This window comes from Ursus americanus, chromosome 25, assembly GCF_024610735.1.
Source record: "Ursus americanus isolate L20-20 chromosome 25, mUrsAme1.1.p, whole genome shotgun sequence".
NCBI lineage: Eukaryota > Metazoa > Chordata > Mammalia > Carnivora > Ursidae > Ursus > Ursus americanus.
This window is the reverse complement of record NC_142151.1, coordinates 44079401-44105799: the sequence shown is the minus strand read 5'-3', so window position 1 is coordinate 44105799 and position 26399 is coordinate 44079401. Positions and strand designations below refer to the sequence as shown.

Here is a 26399-nt window from a genome sequence, read left to right as displayed (position 1 = left end):
ATCACCCCTACTGAGCAGGCTCTGGGGAGGGGCACAGCATCTCCACCACGGCCCTCCCATCTCATCACCAGTCCTTTGCTTAATGCAAGAAAAGACCAACATTCTGCCGGGCTGGCACATTTATTAGCATTAAACACAAGACCTCTCTCTCCCTGGCCCCCAGGAAGCCACGCCCACAAAGTCCCAAGCTCCTGAAGCAGGGTCCCTCTGCCCCATTTCTGAAACAAGCTCTCAGGCCTTGGCAGTAGCCTGAGTTGCCCCCAGGGCTGTGAGCTGCTGAATCTTCTGGCTCATCATCTCCATGACAGCTGTGGGAAAAAAGAAGAATCAGATCCTGGTCTGGAGCTTGAGGGGAGAACCCAGAGTTCAGAAGATATGAGAAAAACACTTAAAGACAGGAAGACAACCAAGGGGAGTTAATAAAACTTTTAACACAGTGAGGGGCGCCTGGGTGTGGTAGTCTGGTTAAGCATGAGGCTCTTGGTTTCAGCTCAGATGGTGATCTCAGGGTCTTGAGATGGAACCACCTTGGGCTCAGCGCTCTGCATGGAGTCGGCTTGAGATATTCTCTCCCTCTCTCTCTGCCCCTCCCCCCACCCTGCTCACCCACTCTCTCAATTAAAAAACAAAACTTTAAACACTGATCCACTGCGGGACGCATTCACATGCACACACAAATTTAGAGTCTACAATAGGTCAGTAAATCTGATAGCCACTGAGACATAAAAATGAACAAAATACAGTATTAAATGAGTCAAACATAACTGTGGCTACGATTTTCGACTTTAGAACCATGATTTTTCAATCCTGTGTAACAGAATTACCTGGGGAGTTTTTAAAGAAAACACTGACCCCCTGGAACTCCCCCACCCCCACCCCCAGGTTGATTTAATTGGTTTGGACTGGACGCAGGCTTCCTTTCTAAACTTCCTGGGTTTTTCTCACGTGTAGCCAGGGTTGCAAAGGCTCGTACTTAGTAAGGCTGTACTTCTTTTCTGTGTGTTCATTTACATGTATCATCTCCTCCATTCCATCCCCATTAAACAGTAAACACCCCAAGAACAAAGATGATTTCCTTCCTCTAAATTTCTCAAGCACCCAACCCAACAATCTACAAATAATGGGTATGTAATGCACAAAATCTAGAGAATACATCTAGACACCAAAGAGAAAGACATGGTTTTAATCTAGCAAAGGGGATACCCCCAGTTCATACTGGAATCCATGCTCTTTATCACGGAGGTAGAAAGGGTAAAGAGGTGCCCCAGGACCACCTTACCCTGTTTCATGGCATGCTTCTCCTGCAGAGCTGGCTGGATTTTCTCCATCTGCTTGGTAAGGAAGTCTATCTTCCTCTTGAAAAAGTCCTTGGCATCCTCAGCCGTCTGCAAGGTCACAGGTAAGTGGAGGGCTAAGAGGAGACCCTATGCTGCACTCTAGGTCTTCCCCTAAACTTCCTTTCCCTGCTCAGAGGGGCACCCACGTGGTTACTCCACTCACCTTTTCTACATAGTAGCCTGTTCCCACATCGATGAGTACATGTCCCACATCATGTAGCTTCCCAGGGACATACATCTGAGAAGCGAGGATTAAGGAAATCTAGCCCAGCAGGAGTGTCATGATTCCGTCAGCGAGCCTGCTTGGCCTTCTTTTCTAAAAAGCTACAAGCCACAAGGACTGAAAAATCTGGAGTCCTTAGAACTTTACCTATACACTCCAAATGGGAAGGGACAGAGAAGTTGGTTCCTTATGGAGAAAATGGCACATGCTGGAATATTCTCTCGCCCTGATCCCATATCCCATCCTCCAAGCAGTTTAGTTTTTCCCACCCCCCCCCAGAAGGACTAGATACAATGATATTTTCCTACCGTTGTAGAGTAGTAAAAGTGAAAAGCCGGCTTCACTTTCTATCAATAGCCCCAATCATGAAATCACGAGCTAATTCCTGATGGATTTCATGCTCACCATTTAGCCAACCCCTACTACACTACTTCTGTATTTCTTTTTCAGCCTCTCAGTTCTAAGACTACAGGTTATAGATGCCCTATTGCCCTAACTTACTCATTCAAGTAAAACACTGAATGGGTAGCCACAATCCAGGTTTCTTGGTAACAACGGTTTAGAAATAAGAGCCGCAGTTAAGCCAAAACTGAGGATTCATAAATAGAGCCAACCCCCTTGTTTCTATATCCTGCTATTCTTCCATCATTTACGTCTTCTAAGTTATTAGTAAAAGTCTAAACCAACCTGTTCTGTCTTCGTATTAGAGGATATTCTCAAACAGCAAAGGGAAATAATCACACCTCAATTCTACATATGCCTTGGTGTCACAAGGCATTAGCTGGATGTTGGCCCCAGGTTAGAAGAGGTAAAAAGAAAATATAATGTGTTCTCCGAATCATGGAGACACTCTGCGGTAACCAAAACTAATCCCATCCTTTTTTTTTTTTTTTTTTACCCCCCTCGGGAGAGGAGTGAGAGAGAAAAGGAGAAAGCAGGTAACAGTTTCTGTGGAAAGGATACAGAACTCGTCAGTGGGACGAGTAATTCTTTCCCTGTGAAAGCAATTAAGACAAACATCTGGGGAAGGTTAAGACGTTAAAGGGAGTTCCAATATGGCAGAGATAGTACGAGAGATCGTAAGAAAAGAACAGAAACAGGGACACCAGCAGAGGAATATCCTGCACATTTCAACTCGAGATAAGCAACATGAAAGGGCCCATGTAGCAGTAGACAATACGTAAAGGATTGCTTTCTCATCTCAGGTAAGGACAACTGGGTTAGAAGGCGGGACAAGAGTAGCCGGCTCACCACATCCCCCAGGTTGCCTTCACGCGCCTACCCCATACCCTCGTTGTTCTTGTTCAGCACGTTCAGACAGTCCTTGGCTTCCACATACTTGGTCTGTACCACCTTGAGCTGGGCAATGGACGTGGACAGGAACTCCACTTCCTACAGAGGACGGGAAACAGGGTCGGTGTGGGGGGATGGAGAGACAGGGAGGCACTGCCGGAGAGGCGCCGGTCCTGGGATGGGATGAGGGTTTCGCAGGGGAAGGGAAGCCTCCCAAAGAGGGGAGGAATGGGGGGGCGAGAGAGGACGCGTGAGCAGGAGGCATGTGAGGCGGGAATGGGGTGTCTCTGCCGCCCGTCCCCACCTGGTCCAGCTGATTCTTGAGCATTTCCAGCTGCGGCAGGTTCAGCTCGGTGATGTTAACTGACTGCGCCATGTTGGGAAGGAGGACTAACGGAGCGGAAGCCGGCTCGACGAGCAACGCTCTAGCCGCTCTCTGCGCATCTCGATGGTTGCGCCAGGAGGCCTCGCTGCGCCGGGCGTCTCTATGGTCTTCCGACCGGGAAGGGAAGGAAGGGCTGGAGGCTGCGGGAGACTTACCTTGGTTTGGCGAAAGCGCGGCATTATTTTCACAAAACCTCTCACGCCTACCACAGTAAAGTTGGAGCAAACAGGACTCCTACCCTCAGGGAGCTTAAAAATCTTAAAAATACCCATTCATAACCGCAACATTGCAAAGTAATGTATGCTACTCCGTGTAGGTGGCATAAACCCAATGAACCACAGGCAAGAAAGAAGCCTGTGAAATTCGCGGGGCAGTAGCAACGCGGTGCTTTGGGCTCACACAGCAGAAAAGTCTGGTGGTGGAGAGAACGATAAGGAGTCACGTTATCAACCAACAAGTACAGCAACAAGGTTTATTAACCAACACGATGTTTTACCATGTGTTAGATGTGAGCGATACACGAGAGTGTGAGATAATGTGCTTCCGAGGAACTGAGCAATCTGGCTGGGGAGAGAAAAAGCATAAACAGCAGAATCCCAAAGAATCTGCAAAAGTTCACAGCCCTGACGAGTGTAACAGGCATATGTGGGGAGAGAACAGTGGTTTTTGTTTGTTTTAGATTTTGTCAGAGTGAGAGTGAGGGCACTTGAATTCTGAAAGCTGTTCTCACCTCTTTAGAGTACCACATAGCCGGAGGGGGCAATCATTTTGTCTTCAAATGTTCTCAGATGAACAACACCAAACAGGTTTAAGTACCACATCTTTATTATATTAAGGTTAAATCAAAGGGAAAGATTTCATATAAAACACTGGGAAAAATCACTTAAAATATTTATCCTAAGGGTTGAATCTCATAGGAGGTAACACAGTCACGTGGCTTCCATCAGTCCTAGGACAGCTCCAAGGGGTCACCGCAGGCAGACAGGCAAGCCATATGCCACAGGTGCAGCGCCAATAAGATACTTGAGTCGGGGAGCCTGGCGGGCCTGGTTGACATAGTAGAGAAGGGGGGCTCCTGGGCCCGCTCCAAGCCAGCCCTGCAGCAGAGCTTCCGTGTAGCGATCAATGTCACGGTCAGTCACATCCCAGAGGTTACCCAGAAACAGGGGACTGGGAAAAGAGAAGGAAGAACTACAAAGTGAGGGCTCTAAACCAAAATACGGAGGCAGACATGACTGGTGGTAGTGGGTGAGGAAAGAGGAATGAGCCAATGGGAAGTGTCCATAGTTCCAGGAGCGGGGCAGAAGATGGCAAAGGGTTAAAGGCCCAGGCGTGCCAGGGAACTAGAACAGGAGGAAGGTGGCGCACAAAGGAGGATTTAGGGTTCAGGCCGGGGAAAGAACCTGGGTGGGACCCAGGATGGGCCCTCAGGACTCACCAGCCTGCCATGATATACTTGAGCACGATGCCAGCCCCCTCCAGCTTCCCGTGCACAGCCAGGGCCGCACTGCTGCAGCCAAACAGCAGGGCCACTGCCCGGCAGCTCAGTCGGAGGACGGCCTGTCCATCCAGGAAGCGGGCACCAGCCCCGTGCCCTGCATAGCTAAGGCAGAGGGACGGGAGAGGAGTCGGACCTAGAGGTACCTGCCTCTGCCAGTCTCCAGGGGCGTCCTGAGTCAGCCAGTGGCTTTAAAGGCCCAACGCAGACTGTGGTGATGCCCTCCTCCGGGCCTGCCCCTCTCCCCACCTCCCTGCCTTAAGAACTCACATATATAAGTCATGCTCCGTCAAGGCCGCCTGCACTTGTTCTGGGCTTGGCACTTCCCCAACCACCCCTTTCCAGCCAGCTTCACTGCAGGGAAAAGGAGGAGGAAGAATTGTGGTCAGCTGGCAGAGGGCAGAGGGACTACTAGGCAGAAGGTGGGCTGCACCATTTGATTCTGCAGAAAAGACATGAGCCCCTCTATGTGGTCTCTCCCCTCCCTTCACCCCCTTTCTTAATCTTATCCACTGACCTGCTAAAATGGGCTCGAAATTGCTCCTCTGTGCTTGCCAGGTTATTGTGAGGGTTCAGGACATAGAAGGTATTGCGTGGATCCACCCCGTGGCTTAGCACTGACGAGGCCCCAGACTGAGGAGAAAACACTAGCGATCAGGACCCTAGTCCGGCCAAAGGGCCCGAGCTTCCACAAACTCCAAACCCCTTTCCACGAACGAGCCATCGGTCCCCGAGACCCTCTCCTGTCTTCCCAGATTCCCCTCAATCACCAGTCATTCCCCACTCCCTGAACCCCACCTCTTTGATGACGGAGTAGCTGAGCAGGAAACGGAAGGAGGGCAGCCGAGTGACAGGCAGTGCCCGGAGGCTGGGCGTGCTCTCCCATGGAAGCTTTTGCAGGTCCTGGGCAAAAAGCACACGCGGATTACTATTCCTAGCCAGGGATCCACAAGCGTCGGAAGGGGCACGGGGGGGAGTTGGTGCCCACCGCCCACCAGACACTGCCCCTCCAGCCCCTAGCTCTTTACCTTGTCTAGCACTAAGACAACGTGCCTATTGCTTGGGACCGCCTGACCCCGCAGACGTCCTACTGCCTCACTCAGAAGCTCTTGGGCTCGTTCTGGCCGCGCTGAGCACAGCCCGTAGGCCAGGGTCTGAATGTCCTGAGGAGTGAGGGTACTGGCGCCACTGAGCATGCTCTGCAAGGGAACGGTGGTCCGTGAGTGCCGGAGCTCCCATCCCCACTCACAGCGGCTGGTGGGAAAGAATTAAGTCTAGCTTCTTTCCCTTTTCCTGATTTCTCAACTCACTTTCAGCAGAGTTGGGTCGGGATATTTCCAGCCACATTCCTGCAGCAACTTTTGTAGGCGGGAGGCCTCCTGGGCAGGGCCAGGGTCCTCGCTGGATGGCAGCAACAGTCCCTTCCAGCAGCCCAACACATGCTTCTCTAGGGAAGTGATGAGAACCTGAATGAGGAGTAGAGCCTGCAGTCAGAAAGGAGGTGAGTTTCTTGTCCCACAGGCACCAGCATTTTGGAGATGAGGAAATGGGTTTTCCAACGTGTGTGTTTGTCTTACATATCTTCCTGCCAGTTGAAGAGGCAAGAAGCTAGAGGGGCGCCTGGGTGGCTCAGTCGGTTAAGCATCTGAGTCAGCTCAGGTCATGATCTCAGGGTTGTGAGATTGAGCCCTGTGTCTGGCTCTGCACTGGGCGTGGAGCCTGCTTAAGATGCTCTCTCTCCCTCTCCCTCTGCCCCTCCCCCCTTCTCCCTCCTCTCTCTCTCCCTCTCTAAAAAAAAAAGGCAAGAAGCTAGAAACATTTTTCATTTGCTGAGACTGAGGGAGTACAGATAAGATGATTTATTACATATCACTATGTTTTGACAAATACAAATAGGCAGGCGATAAAAGCTAAACCCAGGAAGCCAATACTTGGGCTTAAATCCCTTTACTCGTGTGTATCTGTAAACATTCTGTTGCCATAACACCTTCAGGTCTTTGGCTCTTGTTTAAAGTCTTTCCCAGGTGACCTCATTTTTTAAATTTAGGCCTATGCTTCCAGAAAGGACTTGAGGTAACTCAGCACTGGCCTGGGACCCCTGAGAGAGAAGACACTGATAATTCCGGGGTCACTCCCAGGGCAGGCCTGACCCCACTCCACCCCACCCTCGGGGCACAGACCTCCATCCTTTGGTCCAGTTCTAGCCGCCCTGTCCACCACTCTCGCTTGTCAGTACAGCTGCTGTTCTCTTTCTGCTCCTTCTGGATGGCGTCAAACTCTTTCAGGGCTGAACTCAGAGGAAGCTTTGGGAGATGGGACTGTGAGCTTTCTGCTGGTCCACGTGATCACCATCTCGCCATCCCCCAGCCACAGGATGCCAACCCCAGCCCAACTTTGCTTGCTGGCCCGGGAAACCTACCTTGTTCTGGGCAGTGGGGATCTGCACAGTGACTGGGGGATTGTCTTTTTCCAGCCGGGTCAGCAGGAGGGTGTCGCCCACAGTTCCAGGCTGGAGAGTGGCCAGAGCCAACACACACACGGTCACCCCTGACACACAGAGCACATCCAGGATCATTTCAGCTCTTACCAGGAATTCCCATCCCACCACTCAAGACAACTCCAACAACTCCAAGAAATCTCCCCTTGTCACTAGAGTTCAAGGTGCTCTCCCTTGCCCTAACAGCCCCTGTGGACAGAGACCACATCTCGTACTTCTTTGTGTCCCTCATGGAAACAGAAGTTCCTACATGGACAGGGAGGCACTCAAATCATCTGTTAATGGGTTTCATGTTAGCATAGGGAGCCTTTGGACTCCTGAACTTACCCCCCAGGAAAGACACTGAACCTGCTAGGAACTCCAAGTTGAGGTTTAAATTTAAAAAAGGGGGGGGGGGCGCCTGGGTGGCTCGGTTGGTTAAGCGTCTGCCTTCGGCTCAGGTCACAATCCCAGGGTCCTGGGGTCAAGCCCCACATCAGGCTCCCTGCTCAGCAGGGAGCCGCTTCTCCCACCTCTCACCCACTCATGCTCTCTGTCGCTCTGACTCTCACTCTCAAATAAATAAATAAAATCGTTTAAAAAAAGAAAATAAAAAAGACCTTCAGATTTAGGGAAGTTCTCTTTGGTGAGAGTCACAAAATGACTCATCAATGAAAAAGTATGACATGTCCTTCCATAGAGGTCACGAATCTACGTTAACTAATCCTTAAAGTCCTCCACCGAACTGCCAGTAAGCGGCTGCAAACCAGGAGAGAAGAGCCGGCGGCAGCCTGCTACCGTACCGCTGGGGAGCAGAGCCAGGCGCTCCCGGAAACTCTCCTTCTCGGGCTCAGGGAATTGACCAGATCCTGAAGCCCCGAAGGAAAAGAGGTGCTGGATGCGGGCCAGGGGGGCATCTCCAGGCCTCTCCTCCAGGCTCAGCCTCTGCAGCTGGTCCGCCATGTCGACTGATCCCCGGTGCCTCTGGGCCTTGCTGAGGACAACGCAAGTAGGGGTGAGTTCTCCCTCCTTCAGAGTCTGGACCCTCCCTCCAGTCTGCCCCAGCATGGGCCTCGGGGATTGTGGCAACTCACCTGAGCTGCCTGTGGAGGTGGGTGAGCAGCTGGTGGCGACAGGTGATGGACACAGACTCGGTGACGAGGCAGGCGGTGGCATAGGGATCCCGGTGGCCCAAGCACAAAGCCAGGAAGCGGCAGAGGTGAGCATAGAGCCCACTAGGAGGGCAGTGACTAACCCCACGGAGAGCAGTGGTCAGTAAGTCACAGATGGAATTCAGGGTAGACAGACCTAGAGAAAGGTGAAGATGCTTGCTATAGATGAGTCCCGTACCTCCTCACTGGTAGAACCTTCCACGAAAGTTCCAGGTTTCCAAGGCCCTACCTCCTCTCCCACCTGGAAAATAAAAGCTATCATTTACGAAGCGCAATGTGCCAAGTAGGATGCTACGCAACTTCCATCAACTCACTTCATCCTCCAAAACTCCCTTTTATGGATAAGTAAATAGAAGTTCAGAGAGGCTGAGTGACTTGTACCCAGCTAATGGAGAGAGTGCTCAAACCCGGGCTCAAAGCTGACCGGATCTAGATGGGGACCCAAAGACAGAACCACGGACAAACTAGAAAGGCATCAGATCAAGAGCCCTAGGGGCTAGGTGCCTGGGGGGCTCAGCCGGTTGGGTGTCTGGTTCGGCTCAGGTCAAGATCTCAGCGTCCTGGAATCGGGCCGCATGTCAGGCTCTCTGCTCAGCAGTGAGTCTGCTTCTCCCTCTCCCTCTGCCACTCCCCACTGCTTGTGCTCTCTCGCTCTCCCTCGCTCAAATAAATAGAATTTTCATTCAGAAAGAAGAGAGAGATCTAAAGCGTCGCCCTCTCTGAGTGACCAGACCCCAGCCGTCAGCATATTCACCGACGGCTGCAGGGGCTGAGGGGGGTCGGAGCCGAGGACCGGGATCCTTGTCTCTCTCCTTGTCTGGGCACGGGATGGGCAGCTCCTCTTTGCTGGAATCACGCCTCAAGACCTCACATTCTCCTAAGGCCGTATCAGGTCCTGGAGCTGGTGACTTCCCACCTGGGGAGAGAACATGACTTTTTGTAGTGCCCTCCTCCTGGCGTTCCCTTTGTCCTTTCTATATCTAGACCCGGAGCCAGGAAAAAAGCTTTATGCCTGTACTATCCTTGGCACCAGTTAGTTCTTGTGCTTTGGTCCCAGGCAACCCCCTAAAAATGTATGCACCTTCTCCCTCCCACCGCTACCATCCTACCGGAGGTGGGGTCTTCCCCGTCAGAGCTCCTGAGGATCTCAAAGCTCATTTCCATCTGGTCGTCAGTCATTTCCTCCTCAGGGATGGTCCTCATGATCTCAGAGCCCAGCTCCTCACAATGTCCTGATGTCACCTTCTTGGCCCTCCGGCTCCTGCCACCAAGGCCAGGTCGCCCGGGGCCACTATCCGGGGCTGCCACCGAAACAGTCTTCAAGCCCGAGCCCTTCCTGGCCCGGCCCCGGCCCCGGGAAGCAGTGCCCCGTCTCTTGGGCTCCTCTGCAAGCTGTGCCTCAACTGAGATAGGGTCTTCCAAGTCACTGTCGTCACTGAAACTCACCTGGGATGGGTGGAAGGGGAGAAGGGCCCGGAGGGCCTTCAGTGACAAGACATCTGCCAGCAGGTGGCACTGCGGAGGCACAATCACAGAGGCCTTTTGGGGAAGATTTAGAAAGGAACCTCTCCACCATACACCGTACACACTCAATCAAGGGCAGGGAATCTTGGGTGTGGAAGGAAGGAGAGAAGGAAGAACAAAAGATGAGGAAGGATGAACAGGGAAAGGAACCATAGAGTTAAGGAAAGCACCTTCTATCTGAAACAAAGGTAGGAACTGTCTTTCTGTGGAAGATGTAGGGATCCTACCGATAATATTAAAGCAAGCCCTGGGAAGCTATTCCACAGAGACTCTGCAGAATTCTCCAGAACCACCCCACCGGACACCACCACCACCTAGCCACAGTCCCACCTCACCTTGAGGCGCGTCTGGACCCTCTGTTGTACCCTCGGGGCCTTGGGAACCTCAGGCTTGCTCTTTGTAGAGAGGACTTCCTCGAACACAGTGAAAGGGACACGAGGGCCTGCTTGTCTGGCCTGGCCTGGGGGCTTAGGTGTACAGGGCAGTCCTCCACCTTCCAGACCTTTCAGAGAGGTATTATGGAGGGACGGGGTAGAAGAGGCCGCCCGCGGACGTCCTCTTCCAGAATGTTTTTGGCTCCGAGGCTTAGAGGGCTCTGAGCCTGGGGATGGTTTTACGGGGGGTGGCTGCCAGCCCCAGGAGCTTGCAAAAAGTTGGCCAGTGCAGCAGTTGAGGCCAGCCAGCTTTGCAAGGGCCCGGATCAAGAGCAGGCTGGCTCGCCAGGGCTCCAGGTGGGGGACCCTCGCTGCCACAAACTTCAGCCCTGACTCCAGGACCTTCCCCAGGCTCTTGTTTGATGGCCGGTTCAGCCCCTCCAGGGCCAGCTGTGTGTAGGCCTGAGCCAATATCTCATCCAGGAGGCTCGGGGCAGGGGAGGGGGGTGCTCTGTGACTCAGGGAAGTTTGTAGAGCTCGGGTGAGGCGCTCAGTGGCTGCAGGGCAACCCTTCAGCACGACCTGCAGCAGATCCAGACCCTGGGCCTCATGGCCCGTGGCCAGCCTCACCCCCGCGGTGACCAATGCCCAGCGCAGACAAACCGCGGAGAGGACAGGGCTGGCACAGAGCAAGCAGTCACACGTGGGCAGGTGTGTCAGGAAGCCGGGGCTGGGCTGGGGCTTCATTTTCAGGACAGGGGAAGAGTTAGTAGAAGGTGCTACAGGGCCAGGCTCCTTGGCCACAGTGGCTACCAGCTCCAGAGCAGGGCCTCTTAGGAAGGGCTCCTCTTCTGGAAGCTCCGGAGGACGACGGACCTGGGCCTGCTGCTTGCCCTTCTGCAGGTGGACCTTCTTCACAGAGGCTAGGTCCTGGGCTAGTCCACCAAACTCTGGGGAGAGTGGAACCAGAATTACAAAACTGCAAGAGGTACTACTGAGTGCTTCCTGAGCTGCCCCAGGGCCCAGCCCCCTCATATAGGTGTTACTTGCTTACTACTTGTACGTATTACTGTATGAACTTACTAAATAGTAACATGGCTTATGATTTTTCCAGTAAAATCCCTAATGTTTTCTTCCCATTCCACAATGGATTAACACAACCCACAAAGCCCCCAAACCTGCAGCTGAGATGGCTGCGTGGCTCAGGATCGCAGGCCGGCACCAGGAGGCCCACGTCTCAGTCCTGGCTCCTGCCCCGACTAGGCCCATGATCCTGGCCCCAAACACTGAATTTCTCAACTTACTCATTTTACAAATGAAAAAAAAAATCTATGTGTCCCCCTGACTTTTCCAGGGTTTTGTGTGGGTTCAATGAAATACCAGAGGTAAAAGTGGTTGATAAAAAAAATGTACCATAAATAAACTATTGTATTATTAATTTAAGCCCTCCTGAGGACACTACATTTGTGCTGTCTGACAGTAGCCACTAACCCACTCGTGGCTATTGAGCACACGAAATGTGGCAAGCGACTGGGGAAATGAATTTTAAATTTTATTTAAATTAAATTTAAATAGGCAGCAGTGCCTGGTTGGCTCAGTCGGTGGAGCCTGTGACTCTTGATCTCGGGGTCATGAGTTCGAGCCCCATGTTGGGTGTGGAGCCTATTTAAAAGGAAAAATTAAAAAATTAAAAAAATACATAAGTGCAGGGGCACCTGGGTGGCGCAGTCGTTAAGCGTCTGCCTTCGGCTCAGGGCGTGATCCCGGCATTCTGGGATCGAGCCCCACATCAGGCTCCTCTGCTATGAGCCTGCTTCTTCCTCTCCCACTCCCCCTGCTTGTGTTCCCTCTCTCGCTGGCTGTCTCTATGTCAAATAAATAAATAAAAATCTTAAAAAAAAATACATAAGTGTAAATAGCTAAAATGTATTAGCGCTGAAAACTAGAGCCAAGTAGGGTCAGTCACGGACAAGCCATCTGAAGGAGGGAGACCAGGGGTCTGACTGAAGTAGAAGGGGCTTTGCCCGGGGAACCGGAAGTCAGACTGATTTCGAAGGGCACCACACTTTTACACACAAAGGTGTGTTGCAGTGTGTGGGCCCCTCCCGCCACCACCTGTGGGTGCGGGGGCACAGCTGCTCACCTGTGCAAGACTCGAGCAGGAACAGAACCTGCTGCAGGTCTGACTGACAGAGGTCGAGGTCGTCGCGCGCCAGCTCCAGCTCCGCCTTCAGCACCAGGAACAGGGCGCACCTTGTCGGGAGAGAGGAAGAAAACCAATGCGTAAGCCTTCGTTCTCCCGGAGTCTGTCTTTCGGCCCCTCTCGCAGGCGGAGCCATGGCAGTCTCCTAGCCTCTGAAAGGCCTTTATTGCCTCCAGCCAACTTTGAGGCTCCCCGGGAAAAACCCTCTACACTGCTTTCTCATCCCAAGTCATCCTTGTGCATGAGGACAGGAGTTCTCAAATGGCATTCCCCAATCAACCAATCAATAAATGGATTTTGTGGGCAAAGGGATTTAGGGAAACACGGTACACTTGATCTCCCTTTTGGAGAGTTACAATGCATATGAGCGTATTGGAGGACGTGAGAAGTCCTGTAGGAGATAAAGGTGTCTAACCTTAGTTAACTCGGCATGTCCCACTTATTAACCACAGAACGTATTGTCCCAACCCGTCCAAACAGAACATGTTAACCTATGGAAGAATCTGGAAACCAGCGTGCGGGCCCCCGGGTTGTGGACTCGCCTCCTCCCACCCGTACTCACTGGCGTGGCATCTGCAGCTTTGTCGTGAGTTTCAGGGCCTCCAAGCAAAAGGCCTTGGCTTCGCTCACACTGCCCAGACGGCCCAGGAGGGAGACCAGCTTCTCTGAGCAGCTCAGCACCTCTGTCAGAACCTGCCATTTTTGTACCAGATTTTCACCTGTAGCAAAGAGAGAGAGACAAGACCATCATCACTCAGTCGCAGCCTGGATCCTCGGGAGGCAACACTGGCAGCCCCGCCATCTAGCCTGTTCCCGCCCACAGCACCTTGCTCTCTTCCTCAGACTCACCGGAGTCCAGAAACGGTGTCTCCACAGCTGACTTCTGAATCGAGAGCACATCGCTGCCCATGAGCAGGAGGATAATGCTCCGGAGCAGCTTATGGGAGTCGATGAGGGCGATCTCAGGCGTCTGCCAGCCTGTGTGGTGGTGGCAGTGGGGGGGCAAGAAGGGAGATGATGCAGCTACACTGCCACCACCTTCCCCTACCAACATAGCAAATGCCAGGCATGCTGCCACTCCTCCTTCTGTGCCCAAGGCAGACAGAGGGACTCACAGCACTCTTTCCCTCAGACACACGGGGCCTCAGAATCCTTGTCAGAATAGCATTCTAGCCAGGGACTAAGCGGTCAGTTAGGGAGCAGGCAAACAGAAACCCATATGCTACGCCAGGCCTACTCTAGGCAGCCTCTAGGGAGGCTAGTCCACCCAAGTGGAACAGCAGAAGGGACAAGCCGAGAGGGGACGAACCACACAATCTGACCACGAAGGGGCATCATCCACCCTATTGTTTCACCTTGGGCACAGAGCTGCTCTCGCAGGGAACCTGAGAGGCTGTCTGAGGACAGGCTAAGGTAGAATGCCACCAGCTGCAGGGCCTGGACACGCAGCAGATACCAGGCCTTGGATGACCTCTGGAGGGCAGGGTCCCGAAGCACTGACAGCAACAGAGAGGCACCCTCAGTCACCTGGGAGACGGGGAAGGCCGGAGCAGAGCAGTGAGTGAAGTCAGATCAGCGATTCGGGACTTAAAAACGCCCCTGGAGATCATCTGGCCCAGCCCCGACCTTGGAGAATGAAAAAAGCTGTGGAGAAAACTATGGCCTGACAGGGCATATGCCTCAGCCAAGTCACACAACTGGTTTGTGAGAAAACTCCGATCTTCTGTATCCTATTTGATTTCCACTCTAGGGCTCCAATGACTTTCCAAGATCATTGTTATCCCAGTTTCTTGTCACAGGACTAGACGGTGTGACTGAGGAGACTGGGAAAGGATGGGAAGGACAGTGCCTCTCTGCTAGAGGAGTGCTGGTGACATTTCACTGGAGAGGGCAAGGCTAGGACACAGCACTGCTTCTCAAGGTCAGGAATATTCTTCCTAGCTCCAGGGAAATCTCAGAAGCCAGACAAATATCCCGAAAGTCCTAAAATCCTTCCGATACCTGGGAACTTTGGGGATTAAGAAAGTGAGAAATACCTTCTGGTGAACACAGTAGAGCTGACTTCGAAGTAGGTCACAGGTCAGCGAAAGGAGCAGGTACGCGTCCGTGGTGTGATCCAGACGCTTCAGGCGTGAGTCCGCCTCTTCCAGGTGTAGCTACGGTAACAATCACGGGGTGTGTGAGCACGCTGGTAAGGAGAGGCGGCCGGACTTTTCAAATTAAAGTGGATTAAAGCACTTGCAAGTGAGATGCAGAACCCATACAACTGAATATGAAATTATGTCAAATATTATAATCTACGTAAGAGTTATTCATTCACTCACTAAAACGTCCAGTTTTAGTCTTTTGGTTAACCACTACGCTAGAAAGACATAGCTGAATAAGCAGCAAGCAAGACTTGGGGCACCTGGCTGGCTCAGTTAGTGGCATGTATGACTCTTATTCTGGGGGTTTTGAGTTTGAGACCCACAAGAGATTACTTAAAAATTAAAGGGGCCCCTGGGTGACCCAGTTGGTTAAGCGTCCTACTCTCTATTTCAGCTCAGGGTGACCTCAGGGTCTTGAGATCAAGCCTCGCACAGGGTTCCGCACTGGGTGTGGAGCCTGCTTAAGATTCTCTCTCTCCCTCTGCCCCTCCCCCCACAAAAAATAAAAAGTTAGAAAAAATAAAATATTAAAAAAAAAGAAAAGAAGTAAGTAGGACTTTCCAACCAATAGCTTGCAGCGCAGTAGGGATGCAGACACACCTTCGTAATCAAGACACCGTGCCATTAGTGGTATGGGGCGCCAGGGAGAGTAGGGGATTCTGCCCTTAACAAGAGGATGGATAAAATACTTCATGAAGGAGGGGGCAATGGAGGTAGGCCTTGAAAAGAAAGAAGTCGGCTGAATTACAAAAGGAGGGTGGGGATGTGCATTTAGGGTGGAGGGGCTAACACAACCAAAGAGAGGAGGCGTGTACAGGTCTATACAGTAACTCGTGTAGACGGACGTAAGTCCCACGAGGGGCCGCAGCAAGGAAGAGTGAGCCAGACACAGAAGGTGCGCGATACCAAGCTTCAGGTAATGGGGAAACCAGTGAAATCCCATCAGCAGGAAGAAAGACAAGATCAGATCTAAAAAGATCATGTTAGCGGTGGTTAGAAGACAAAGTGCAGAAGGGAGAAAACGGGGGCAGGGAGACCAGCTAGGCCGTGTCAGCACAGTCCTAAGTGAGCAGAGAAACGGCGACAGGGCAAATGGTGGGGAAATACAGGATTAGCGGCCTATTCCTGGGGCAGGATCTGTAAGGCTTAGCGAACAATGGTTTTTCGGTGAGAAGGAAAGACGCTTCCTCTTCCCACAGCTGCCTCCCAACCACTCCACACTTTACGATCCTCCAGCAGGATGTGGCGATCGGAGGCAGGGAAGATGCCCCTTTGGTATCTTATCTTCTTAGAGAAAAGATGCGTCACTAAGGCCGGGTGCCCCCCGCAGCTCCAGGCCTGGCCGGCTGGGCGCTCACCTGGGCATAGCTGGGACAGCCGAGCATCAGGAGCAGCTGCGCGGCGTGGCAGGAGGAGCCGGCTGCCTTCGCGTGGTCCTCCAATCTCTGGGAGATGATCCGCACGAGCAGGTGGACCTCCAGAGCCTGCAGGGGCTGGTCAACCAGGAGCGGGAAGTTTAGCCAGCTCCTGCTCAAACCTCCATTTCTACCCTCAGTTCCCCAGCCCTTGGAGACCTCGGTCTGACCTCAAAGCCTAGATGGAGTGTGGCTACAGACAGAGCGGCTGTCAGCCACCCTCAAGGAGCCTGAGATGTGAGCAGCGAGGGAGCCGACCACCATCTACCCACCTGTTTGAAAGCGTAGGTGCCAGTCAGCATCAACAGCTGGGATTTACTGGTTGCTTACTATGGGCCAGGCACTGTGCTGAGAGGTTTACATGGGGGGAGGGGGGAAGTGTTGGGCAAGATAGGTAAAGGGGATCAAGAGGTACAAACTTCCAGTTATAAAATAGATAAGTCATGGGGATGAAAAGTATGGCATTGGGGGGGCTCCTGGGTGGCTCAGTCGTTAAGTGTCTGCCTTCAGCTCAGGGCGTGATCCCAGGGTCCTGGGATCAAGCCCCGCATCGGGCTCCCTGCTCTGCTGGGAGCCTGCTTCTCCCTCTCCCACTCCCCCTGCCTGTGTTCCCTCTCTCACTGGCTGTCTCTCTCTCTGTGTCAAATAAATAAACTCTTAAAAAAAAAAAAGTATGGTATAGAGAATATAGTCACTAACATAACGTTGTATGGTGACTACACTCATTGTGATAAGCACCGAGTAACGTGCAGAACTGCCAAATTGCTGTCGTGCACCTGAAGATAATACAGTATTGTATGTTGATTATACTTCATTTAAAAAATATTTGATCAGACGAAACCAGAGACGGAGACAAACCATAAGAGACTCTTAACTATAGGAAACAAACTGAGGGTTGCTGGAGGGGTGGGGCGTGAGGGTGGGGGGATGGGGTAACTGAGTGATAGACACGTGATGTAATGAGCACTGGGTGTTATATACAACTGATGAATCACCAAACTCTACCTCTGAAACTAATAATACACTATATGTTAATTAACTGAATTTAAATTTTAAAAATTAAAAAAAAAATTGAAGCAGCATCTGGCTGGCTCAGTCCAAAAAACATGGGACTCTTGGTCTTGGGGTCATGCGTTTGAGCCCCATGTTGGGTATAGTGGTTACAAAAATAAATAAATAAACTTGAAAAAAAAAACCTGAAACGAGACTTCAAAAGTAAAGTCATAATAAAAATATCAAATTGTCGGGGCGCCTGGGTGGCTCAGTCGTTAAGCGTCTGCCTCTGGCTCAGGGCGTGATCCCGGCGTTCTGGGATCGAGCCCCACATCGGGCTCCTCTGCTGGGAGTCTGCTTCTTCCTCTCCCACTCCCCCCTGCTTGTGTTCCCTCTCTCACTGGCTGTTTCTCTCTCTGTCAAATAAATAAAAAATCTTTGAAAAAACAATAATAAAATAAATCAAACTGTCAAAAAAAAAAAGAGGTTCATGTGCATCAACTCATTTGATCTTCATGGTGACTCTAACCTGAATTTTATGGATGACTATAGCCTAAGAGACTACGACTGACACGGGTTCACCTGTTGTCTAAGCCCACATTACAGGTATGCGGTAGAGCCAAGACTCAGGCCCAGGGTGAGGCAGCTTCCCCCAGTCCTCATGCTAGAAATATGACCTGATGGCCACAGTAACAAAGGTCCTTCATGGGCAGTGTTCCTTTTCAGAGGAGCTGCGGGGAGTCTGGGAGACGGCCTGACATTGCATGTGAAAGTGTAAAATTGGGCGTCTAGGTATCTCTGTAAGTTTCTGAGTCTTCAGGTCTCCAACGATCTAAGAATTAATAATAGTTATTGCTGACACTTGAGCATTCCGCTTAGGCACAACACATGTTATCTCACTGGACGCTGATGACACCAGGCCGTACTACTATTATTGTCCTCATTTTAGTGATAAGGAAACTGGGCTTAGGAAGTTAAGTCACTTGCCAAGGCGAGTTACTAATAAAGGATGGAGCTTGGATTTCAACTTAGGGAAGCTGGTGGTAGAGCCCACACCGGGTTACATGGCTTCTCAGCAGATTCACCGGCCAAAGAAGGGGAAGGAGCTGGGCTTCTGGGTTGTGTTAGCACCCTGCCCCGTTACCTTTGCCGCCAGCTGATAGAGGGCTGCGAGGGTCTGCAGCGAGGCCACTGTCTGCTGGAGACACCGGACGGCGGGTGCCTGCGTCTCTGTAAGCACCTCCTTCCAAAGGGCCAGGGCTTTGTCCAGGCATTTAGACTGAGCTAGAAGTCAGAAGAAAGGGACCAGCCATTCTCTCAGCGTGGGCTATCTGGAGAGAACGCAGCCTTCTTCAGAACAGCCTCTGCCCTCTCTGCCCACCTCCCACGCTGCAGGCCCGCCTCTCCCATACCCGGGGTCCCCATTCTGCTCGTAGGAAGCCGCAGAGGGGACCCTATGTCAGCACCCTGCATTCACAGCCCTCACCAGCGTCTGCCACGAGGTTGAAGGCGATGTTACTGTATAGGAAGCGATCTTCCTGCACTTTATCTTCATAGTTCAGGTCATTGACTTCAAATTCCTCCAGGTTATTAGGGGCCTGGGCTCTCTGATCCCGCTCGATACCCTGCAGGGGGAGATCAGGATAAAAACCGGGCTGGCCCTGGCTCACTGCGAGCCTGGGGAGAGGACCCCCACCCCACGTTCTGCTGGAGCGCGGCCCACGCACCTCCTGCACCCTGGCCTCCAGCGTGCAGATGTAGAGCCACAGCAGGGCCTGGGCCTGGTCATCCAGAAGCTGGGCCCGGGCCTGGGGCTCGGGCCGCACACACTCCAGAAGCTGCAGGGCCTCCTGGACAGCATCCAGGGCCGAGCTGGAGGGAGAGGGGCGCTGAAGCTGGGCCCACGGCGGGTACCTGCCGCAGCGTCCGGGGAAGGGCCTTCTGCGGGACAGCTGGCCCCACCCTCTGAACGAGCGCCTGCTGCCGCGAAGTACAGCAGGTGCTCAGGGACATGGAAAGGGAAACGGCCTCTGAAGAGGTCAGAGCAGCTAGGCAAGAAGCAAGAGTGCACCCCCGGCTATTCCTCCTCACCAGTTGGTCTGCTGGGCAAAGTCGTGGTAGCAGAGCACCTGAGCCAGTTCCACCAGGTGGGTGGCTCGAGCCCAGGCCCCAGCCGGTGTCTCCTCAGGGCTCAGTTCCAGCAGGTCACAGATGACGTTGAACCGCTCCTGCCCCGTGTCCGCTCGCACGGCCTTATAGGCCTGCAGCTCCTCCCTCAGCAGGAAGACCAGGGTCTCCGGGTCCCAGCCGCTCAGGCTGTCTCGCAGAGTCCTGAGAGAAGGCGGGCCCAGCACCAGGTCAGGGAGCCCGTGCAGCAGGGAGCCTCTGCCCCATGCCAAGGAGGCCCAGTCTTGCCTTGCTGAGAGCCTGCTAAGTTTCCAGGCATGAAAACAAGAGCACTGCCTGGCGCCATTGTTCCCCTAGTACGGAGCACAGCGGCTGGCCTGTAGTGGGCACTGACAGATAACAGCGAATGGAGGATGCAGTGCCTTCCTCAGACGGAAGGATGAGCGAGACCATGAGTACCAAAAGCCAGCCCTAGCCAGGGAGCAAACATGGTTGTCCCTCTCCCCACCCACTCACCTCAGCTGTAGCTCCTTGTCTCCTGCTTTGGCTGCGTCCATCTTGACCCGAACCCAGAAGGTGACTGGCTCAGCCATGTGTTGGGGGCCACAGGGCTGCAGGGCTGCCAGCCACAAACTCACCATCTTGCAGCCCTGGGCCTGTTTACCCAGTTTCTTCAAACTCTCTCCATGTAGCCGGAAGCACCTGTGCAGCTGACCAGAGAAAGCAAACACAGCCGACTGCAGAGAGGAACCAGGGAGTCTGTAACAATGGGTGGGTACGTGCCCACGCGGGAACACGCACCACAAGGTGGGCCTCCAGCCCCGACCCCTGCCCCGAGGCAGAAGACACCTGAGCGCTGAATACCTCAGGGCCCCCAACCTGAAGCTTCACCCCACCCCGCCCACATACAGCCCTGAAGACCTGCTCCCCCTCCTGTAAGTCCGCTCCCAGCAAGTCAGCGCCTTCTTCTCAGTCAGAAACACCAGGCCACCGTTGACTTTTCTCCCTGCCTCCCAGCCAGTCACTTCCAGATTAATCCTGGACTTCTTGTACCCATCCACGTCTCCCCATCCCTCAGGAAGCTGCTTTCGTCAGACACCCACCCTTTCCGGCCTAGGCTGCCAGAGCAGGGCGGCGGCCCGGCGTTGTCCCTGCACTCTGTCCATTCACCACAGTGATGCCAGAGAAACCCCAAATGCCAATCTGGTACCATGCCTTCCCTTAAATCCTTGAGAGTCTCATCAACCTCACTCAGGATGAAACCCAAGGCCCTCTACCACCCATCGTGCCTGCCAATCCAGCCACCCCATCATTTCACGGGTATCCTGGCGGTTCTCACTCTGGCTACTTAAAGGACCTCCGAGGGGAACTTGGAAAATACCCAGATGCCTGGGGTCTAGCCCCAGAGATTTTCAGGTGATTCTAATCCGCAACCAGGTTGAGAACCACCAGCTTGAGACATGGCAAAATATAAAAAGTAATACAATAAAAAAATAATAAGAACAGTACAAGTGAGGTGTGGGAAACACTGCCCCAAGTACTGGTGCCAACACGTGGCTCCTAACACCCCGCTACGAGGCAGGGCCCTGGCCAGGCTCTTTCATGCTGCTCAGGCCACCAACATACCCTCCCTTCCTGCCCTCGTACCTTCTCGGGAGGCACCTTAGGGTGTGTGCCCAGCTTCGCCATGCCCAGGTGCTGACAGAGGGGCTCGGAGATGGCGCAGGCCTCGGCGTACAGCTTGTGACTATAGAAGCCGTAGGCCAAGTTGCTGGTGTAAGAGGCTGCAGGTGAGAGAGAGAGAACAGTTGCCAGCAGAATATTCCCACTGCCTCTCCTGTTGGAGAGGCGGTAGAGAGAAGCTCAGCCTGTGGTTGGCTCAGCAGCTTCCAGATCAGACACGAGCCCCTATCGCTACGGGATGAGAGAGGGGCAGCTCTCTCCCATTCCTGCTCCAAGTCGGCCCATGAGGTCCATTCCAGTAAGGCAAACCCACACCAGCCGGCCCCTCAGGGCTTTGTTTTACACGAGCCGAGTCCCCATCCCCACACAGGGCCCATCTCATCTCACATACCAATTTTTGTCTTCATCTTGCTCCAAAGGGCAGCATTTTGGGGGAAATACTCTGGCCTGTCCCTTACTTCTTTCTCCTTCCCTCATCCCACAGAAGCCATATTAGTAGCCTCCTTGCTATTCCTTGCACACACCAGACCAGTCCCTGCCTTAGGGCTTTGGCACAGGCTACTTCTCCTGCCAGGGATGTCCTTTTCCAGGTGTCTACATGGCCAACTTTATCACATCCTCCAAGTTTTGCTCATGTCACTGTCTCAATGAGGCCTATCCTGACCACCCTATTTGATTTTTTTAAGATTTATTTATTTTAGAGGGGGAGAGAGAGCGAGAAAGAGCATGAGCAGGAAGGGCAGAAGGAGGAGAGAGAATCTCAAGCGGAGTCTGCACTGATTGCAGAGCCTGACGTGGGGCTCAATCTCATGACCCTGAGATCAGGACCTGAGCCGAAACCAAGAGCTGGATACTTAACCCACTGCCCCGTGACCACCCAATTTTAAATGGTAACTTGCCCCCTCACCCACCTTGAACTCCTAATTCCCCCCCTTTAATTTTATTTATTTATTTGACAGAGAAAAAGACAGCCAGAGAGAGAGGGAACACAAGCAGGAGGAGTAGGAGAGGAAGAAGCAGGCTCACAGCGGAGGAGCCTGATGTGGGGCTCAATCCCAGGACTCCAGGATCATGCCCTGAGCCGAAGGCAGACGCTTAACGACTGAGCCACCCAGTGCCCCCCTTTTGTGCATTTGATTTAAAAAAAAAAAAAAATTTTAATGTAAAGTTCGATGATCCACTAGTTGCATATAACGCCCTGTGCAATTTGATTTTTAAAGCATTTTTACATGGTTCTTAAAAAAAGAATTAAGTTACAAATGTTCTTTAAAATTTAAACCCGGGGCACCTGGGTGGCTCAGTCAGTTAGACATCTGCCTTCGGCTCAGGTCATGATCCCAGGGTCCGGGGATCAAGCCCCACATTGGGTTCCCTGCTCAGCAGAGAACCTGCTTCTCCCTCGCCCTCTGCTGCTCCCCCTGCTTGTGCTCTCTCTCTCCCTCTCTCTCTAATAAATAAAATCTTTAAAAATAAATAAATGAATAAAAATAAAATAAAATTTAAACATATAGAAAGATCATAAAGTTGCATATCAGGTATAAACCTTTTCATGAAAGAAACACCAAATCATATTTCAAAGTCAATGGGGAAAAACTTGTATCCTCTAAGTTAGCCTCATTACTTCCCTCCTGCTGCTAAACATAGCGTCACTTGGACTTACAAACAGTTTTTTCACTCCTCCTTAAGCCATAAGGAGCCCCCATGGTAATCAGAACCACCCAGCAAGTGCTATTTGTCTGCCTAGTGAGTGATGACCGTACCCCCTGCCTCCGGGCCCCAGGGTACTAACCAGTCATGCCCAGATAATCAGTCAGCTCTTGGCCTGACAGGCTCTGTAAGGCCTCCAGCATCCAGACCACAGTAGATTTGCAACTTTCCACTAGCTGAGCCAGGTCAGCCACATCAGCTACCTGAAAGGACAACAAGGGCTTGAGGGTGAGAGGAGACATAATAGGTCCAAGGTGACATCTACCCCACCCTGAGCCCAAAGCCAAAGCCATCCCAAAGCTCTACCAGGCAGTCGAGCAACCCCAGACCCCAGGATCTGTCCAGGTGTTTTGATTCCCAGACTGTACCTGACAGTTCTGTGCAAAGTCATATACCACCACAGTGTAGAGATGAAGTCCCTGAAAGTGCATCTGAACTAAAGACTGCTGCTGCTTGGGGGAGCCCCCACACACCTGAGGAAGAAAGGGCTTGGTTTAAGGGGCAGAGATAAAGCATGAGCTCCAAGCTGAAGACTGGCCCAGACTCCTGGAGAGCAGACTCAGCCCAGGGAGTAGAAAGGAGGACATTAGGAGGGGCCGTTGCCCTCTCAGGGTAGACTAGGCTGCTGGCGGGTGGGCTATGCATAATCCAGAGAGTGGCTTACCAAGGAAGGGGCCAGGGCTTTCAGATCTTACCAAAGACCTTAGCCTGACAGTCTACAGAACCACATTCCCACCCTTTCTCTAGGTCTTTAACTCACACCATCCTGCAACAGCCGGAGGAGAGAGAAGTACCCGCCAAGAAAAGCAAAGAGGCCCAGAACAGCATCAGGCCCATAGCGCCTCTTGATGCCTCGCTCCAAGCCTGAGAGGAAGAACTGGCAGCTGTCACACAATGCCCGCTGCGGGGGTGATGGTGCCTCCACACTGTTGTTCAGGATAGCTGATGCCTTGATCAAAAGCTTGGCCAGTGCTTGAGGTCCTCCCTCCCCAATCTGTAGCAGTTCAACCCCAAGGCGGCATAACTGGAGGCTGGGGGCCAAATTGGTGTTCCTTAGGTAATCATGGGCTTTCTCCACTACCCTGGTGGCCTTGGCATGGTGGCAACTCCAGCAGAGGCGACGGCAGTGTTCCAGGGTGAGTTCCAAGAGACACAGGGCCCTCTGGGGAGAAAGAGGACCAGGAGAACCCCCTCCTTCACCCACCAAGGCTTTGATCACATGACTGGAGAGCAGATCACCTAGGAAATCAGCATCTGCTTCATTCAGACCATGCCCAGTGGCATCGAATAGCTGATGGGCAGCTACCACGCGACAGGCTGTTGGAGAAGCAAAGTGGGGAACCTCACAAGGGGGACTTTCATCCTCCAAGAGCACTAGAAAGCTCAAGGCCTTCAGCCGAGCCGAGAGTGCAGCTCGCCTCTCCTCCAGGGCTTCTGCCACCTTCCAAAGCAGAGAAAAGCTGCCGCGAGCCACAGCCTCGTAGTCCTGGGGAGCAGCTTGGCGGGAGCACTGCACCAAACAGGCATGGAGGGGCTGAGCAAATCGGAGCGTGGCCTCTGGGATTCCCTGTGTGGCAATGTTCCGTAGAAAGATGAAGAGAATTCGTTCCAGGTAGAGGGGTGAGCGCTGGGGGGTGAACACCAAGTAGCCATTGCAAGCCAGCTCTGCCAGTTCCAGCAGGCTCCCCAGGTGCTTAGGGCAAGCCAGCTTGGCCATCAGCTGCTGGTTGCAAGCCCTCAAGATGGCATCACAAGCTTGTCTCCTCTCAGCATCAGATCGGCAGCTGGGTGAACCAGCCGGAAGCTTGGACAGGAACTCCTAAGAGGAGAGGAAGATGTGATTGGAACTACCAAGGTAGGGAAAGAGAACTAGAAATGGGGTTGCTCAGGAGAGGATCTTCTATTAACCTGTCCCTTAAATAAGACAAAAACAAAACAGCTCATCTTGAGAAGCCAGGTGTATCCAGAACTAGAGCCCCCCTACCTTCAAGTCAGGCAGCAATTCTTCAGCCTCCTTCGGGTTGCTTAGTAAAGTCCCAAAGTTGATTCCTTTGAAGCTCCTCATGGCGTTGGAGGGCTGGGGAAGAGGAGAAGGATTAGAGAAGGCGGAGAAGATTCGAAATAGAGCTAAATGGAGGCCAGGAGAAGCCCTGACCGCTGCGGAAGAAGGGGGCCAAAGAATCCCATCAGAAATCTTATGGGCAGGGGCGCCTGGGTGGCTCAGTAGTTAAGTGTCTGCCTTCGGCTCAGGGCATCATCCTAGAGTCCTTCTCCACTGGGAGCCTGCTTTTTCCTCTCCCACTCCCCCTGCTTGTGCTCCCTCTCTGGCTGGCTGTTTCTCTCTCTGTCAAATAAATAAATAAAATCTTAAAAAAAAAAAAAAGAAGAAGAAAGAAAAAAGAAAAAAAAAGAAATCCTATCAGCAGGGGCGCCTGGCTGTTCAGTTGGTGGAACATATGATTCTTTATCTCGGGGGTCCTGACTTCGAGTCCCACCATGGGTGTAGAGGGAAAGGAAAGGAAAGGAAAGGAAAGGAAAGGAAAGGAAAGGAAAGGAAAGGAAAGGAAAGGAAAGGAAAGAAGGAAGGAAGGAAGGAAGGAAGGAAGGAAGGAAGGAAGGAAGGGAGGGAGAGAAAGAGAGAGAGAGAAAGAAAGAAAGAAAGAAAGGAAGAAAGAAAGAAAGAAAGAAAGAAAGAAAGAAAGAAAGAAAGATAGAAAAAGAGAGAGAGAAAGAAAGAGAGAGAGAGAAGGAGAGAAAGAGAGAAGGAGAGAAAGAGAGAAAGAGAGAAAGAAAGAAAGGAAGGAAGGAAGATAGAAAGAATGGAAGGAAGAAAGAAAGAGAGAAAGAAAGAGAGAGAGAGGGAAGGAGAGAAAGAGAGAAGGAGAGAGAGAAAGAGAGAAAGAAAGAATGGAAGGAAGAAAGATAGAAAGAGAGAGAGAGAGAAAGAGAGAGAAGGAGAGAAAGAAAGAAAGAAAGAAAGAAAGAAAGAAAGAAAGAAAGAAAGAAAGAAAGAAAGAAAGAAAGAAAGAAAGAAAGAAAGAAAGAAAGAAAAAAGAAAGAGAAAAGTAAGAAGGAAAGAAATCCTATCGGGGGAAAAAACACTATGCAAGGACAGCGGGCTCCAGTTATAAACCGACGCTTCCGCTTTTCCTTCCTCCAGGTTGATCCGAGGTCTCACTATCCATCCCACCACCCCAACGCCCCACACCCGAGGCCTCCACCGAGTTCCGCGCCCACCAAGACGTCCTGACGTCTCCCAACCTTCCCTCGCAGAGCCGCCTCCGCCTCTCCCTCAAGTCAGCGCCGGGGACACCACCTCACCTTGGCACGAACACACGCTCACGAGTCCCTCCGGGCCTTTTTGCCTCAGAGGTCGCCTCCTTCCTAGGTCTAGGTCTTACTCGCCAGAGTGAGAACTCCGCAAGAATCCAAGATGCAACCTTCGTTTTCCGCGCCAGCCCCCCCTTTCAAATATCCCCAGTGACCAATCAGCGAGAGCTTTGTAACGCCGGCGTGCCGCGCGGCGCTGTGGGAGTTGTAGTTTATCCGCTGCGCTGCACCGTCACGTGACGCTGGGGGCGGAGTCGTGCTGCTGTGGGCGTTAAGGCCTCTTGGGGGCGCGGGTTGCCCCACTTTTTCTGGCCAAGGCAGAGATCCTCACCTGTCCGTCGCTTAGTAGCTATCGGGAGGGCCAGTCCTCTGCCCTCTTTATCTTCAGAGCTCAGAAAGTTTAAATTTCAAGAGAAGGGAAATAGGCTAGACAACAAGAAGAACTTACTTGGAAATTCACGCGGTTTGGGTTACTGGGAAGATAGGGCGTAGCCTTTCCAGGAATTCTTTAA

General features: G+C 52.4%; 2 protein-coding genes across 2 annotated transcripts; both read right to left on the bottom strand.

Annotated features, from left to right (window-relative positions):
* Nucleotides 1-101: 101 nt before the first annotated feature.
* On the bottom strand, nucleotides 102-3277 carry PFDN5 (prefoldin subunit 5). The gene is made up of 6 exons (XM_045800946.2): nucleotides 3158-3277; nucleotides 2850-2952; nucleotides 2524-2555; nucleotides 1501-1575; nucleotides 1280-1385; nucleotides 102-308 (listed from the first exon to the last, which is right to left on the bottom strand). The coding sequence occupies exons 1-6, from the start codon at nucleotides 3227-3229 to the stop codon at nucleotides 232-234; spliced, it is 465 nt and encodes a 154-aa protein (XP_045656902.1). The 5' UTR covers nucleotides 3230-3277; the 3' UTR covers nucleotides 102-231.
* Nucleotides 3278-4034: 757 nt separating this feature from the next.
* ESPL1 (extra spindle pole bodies like 1, separase) lies at nucleotides 4035-26015 on the bottom strand. Its single transcript, XM_045800947.2, has 31 exons — nucleotides 25879-26015; nucleotides 24542-24634; nucleotides 23318-24376; nucleotides 22926-23030; nucleotides 22640-22760; nucleotides 20815-20951; nucleotides 19684-19877; nucleotides 19132-19371; nucleotides 18768-18912; nucleotides 18527-18665; nucleotides 18185-18324; nucleotides 15991-16125; nucleotides 14522-14641; nucleotides 13841-14012; nucleotides 13335-13463; nucleotides 13048-13204; nucleotides 12426-12535; nucleotides 10244-11232; nucleotides 9494-9830; nucleotides 9139-9300; nucleotides 8307-8520; nucleotides 8016-8206; nucleotides 7156-7283; nucleotides 6917-7039; nucleotides 6047-6202; nucleotides 5765-5935; nucleotides 5535-5639; nucleotides 5254-5369; nucleotides 5007-5090; nucleotides 4677-4841; nucleotides 4035-4408 (listed from the first exon to the last, which is right to left on the bottom strand). Exons 2-31 carry the CDS (start codon nucleotides 24620-24622, stop codon nucleotides 4207-4209), a joined length of 6327 nt encoding a protein of 2108 aa, XP_045656903.2. The 5' UTR covers nucleotides 24623-24634; nucleotides 25879-26015; the 3' UTR covers nucleotides 4035-4206.
* Between the last annotated feature and the right edge of the window lie 384 nt (nucleotides 26016-26399).

Coding starts and splice junctions, on each gene's coding strand:
- ESPL1 (XM_045800947.2), bottom strand. CDS start 24,622: ATGAGGAGCTTCAAAGGAATCAACTTTGGGACTTTACTAAGCAACCCG. Junction 20,952..22,639: donor TGATTATCTGGGCATGACTG/GTTAGTACCCTG, acceptor TCTCACCTGCAG/CCTCTTACACCAGCAACTTG. Junction 5,091..5,253: donor TTTCGAGCCCATTTTAGCAG/GTCAGTGGATAA, acceptor TTTTCCCTGCAG/TGAAGCTGGCTGGAAAGGGG.
- PFDN5 (XM_045800946.2), bottom strand. CDS start 3,229: ATGGCGCAGTCAGTTAACATCACCGAGCTGAACCTGCCGCAGCTGGAA. Junction 2,953..3,157: donor TCAAGAATCAGCTGGACCAG/GTGGGGACGGGC, acceptor CGTCCTCTGTAG/GAAGTGGAGTTCCTGTCCAC. Junction 2,556..2,849: donor GCTGAACAAGAACAACGAGG/GTATGGGGTAGG, acceptor TTGCTTTCACAG/GGAAAGAATTACTCGTCCCA.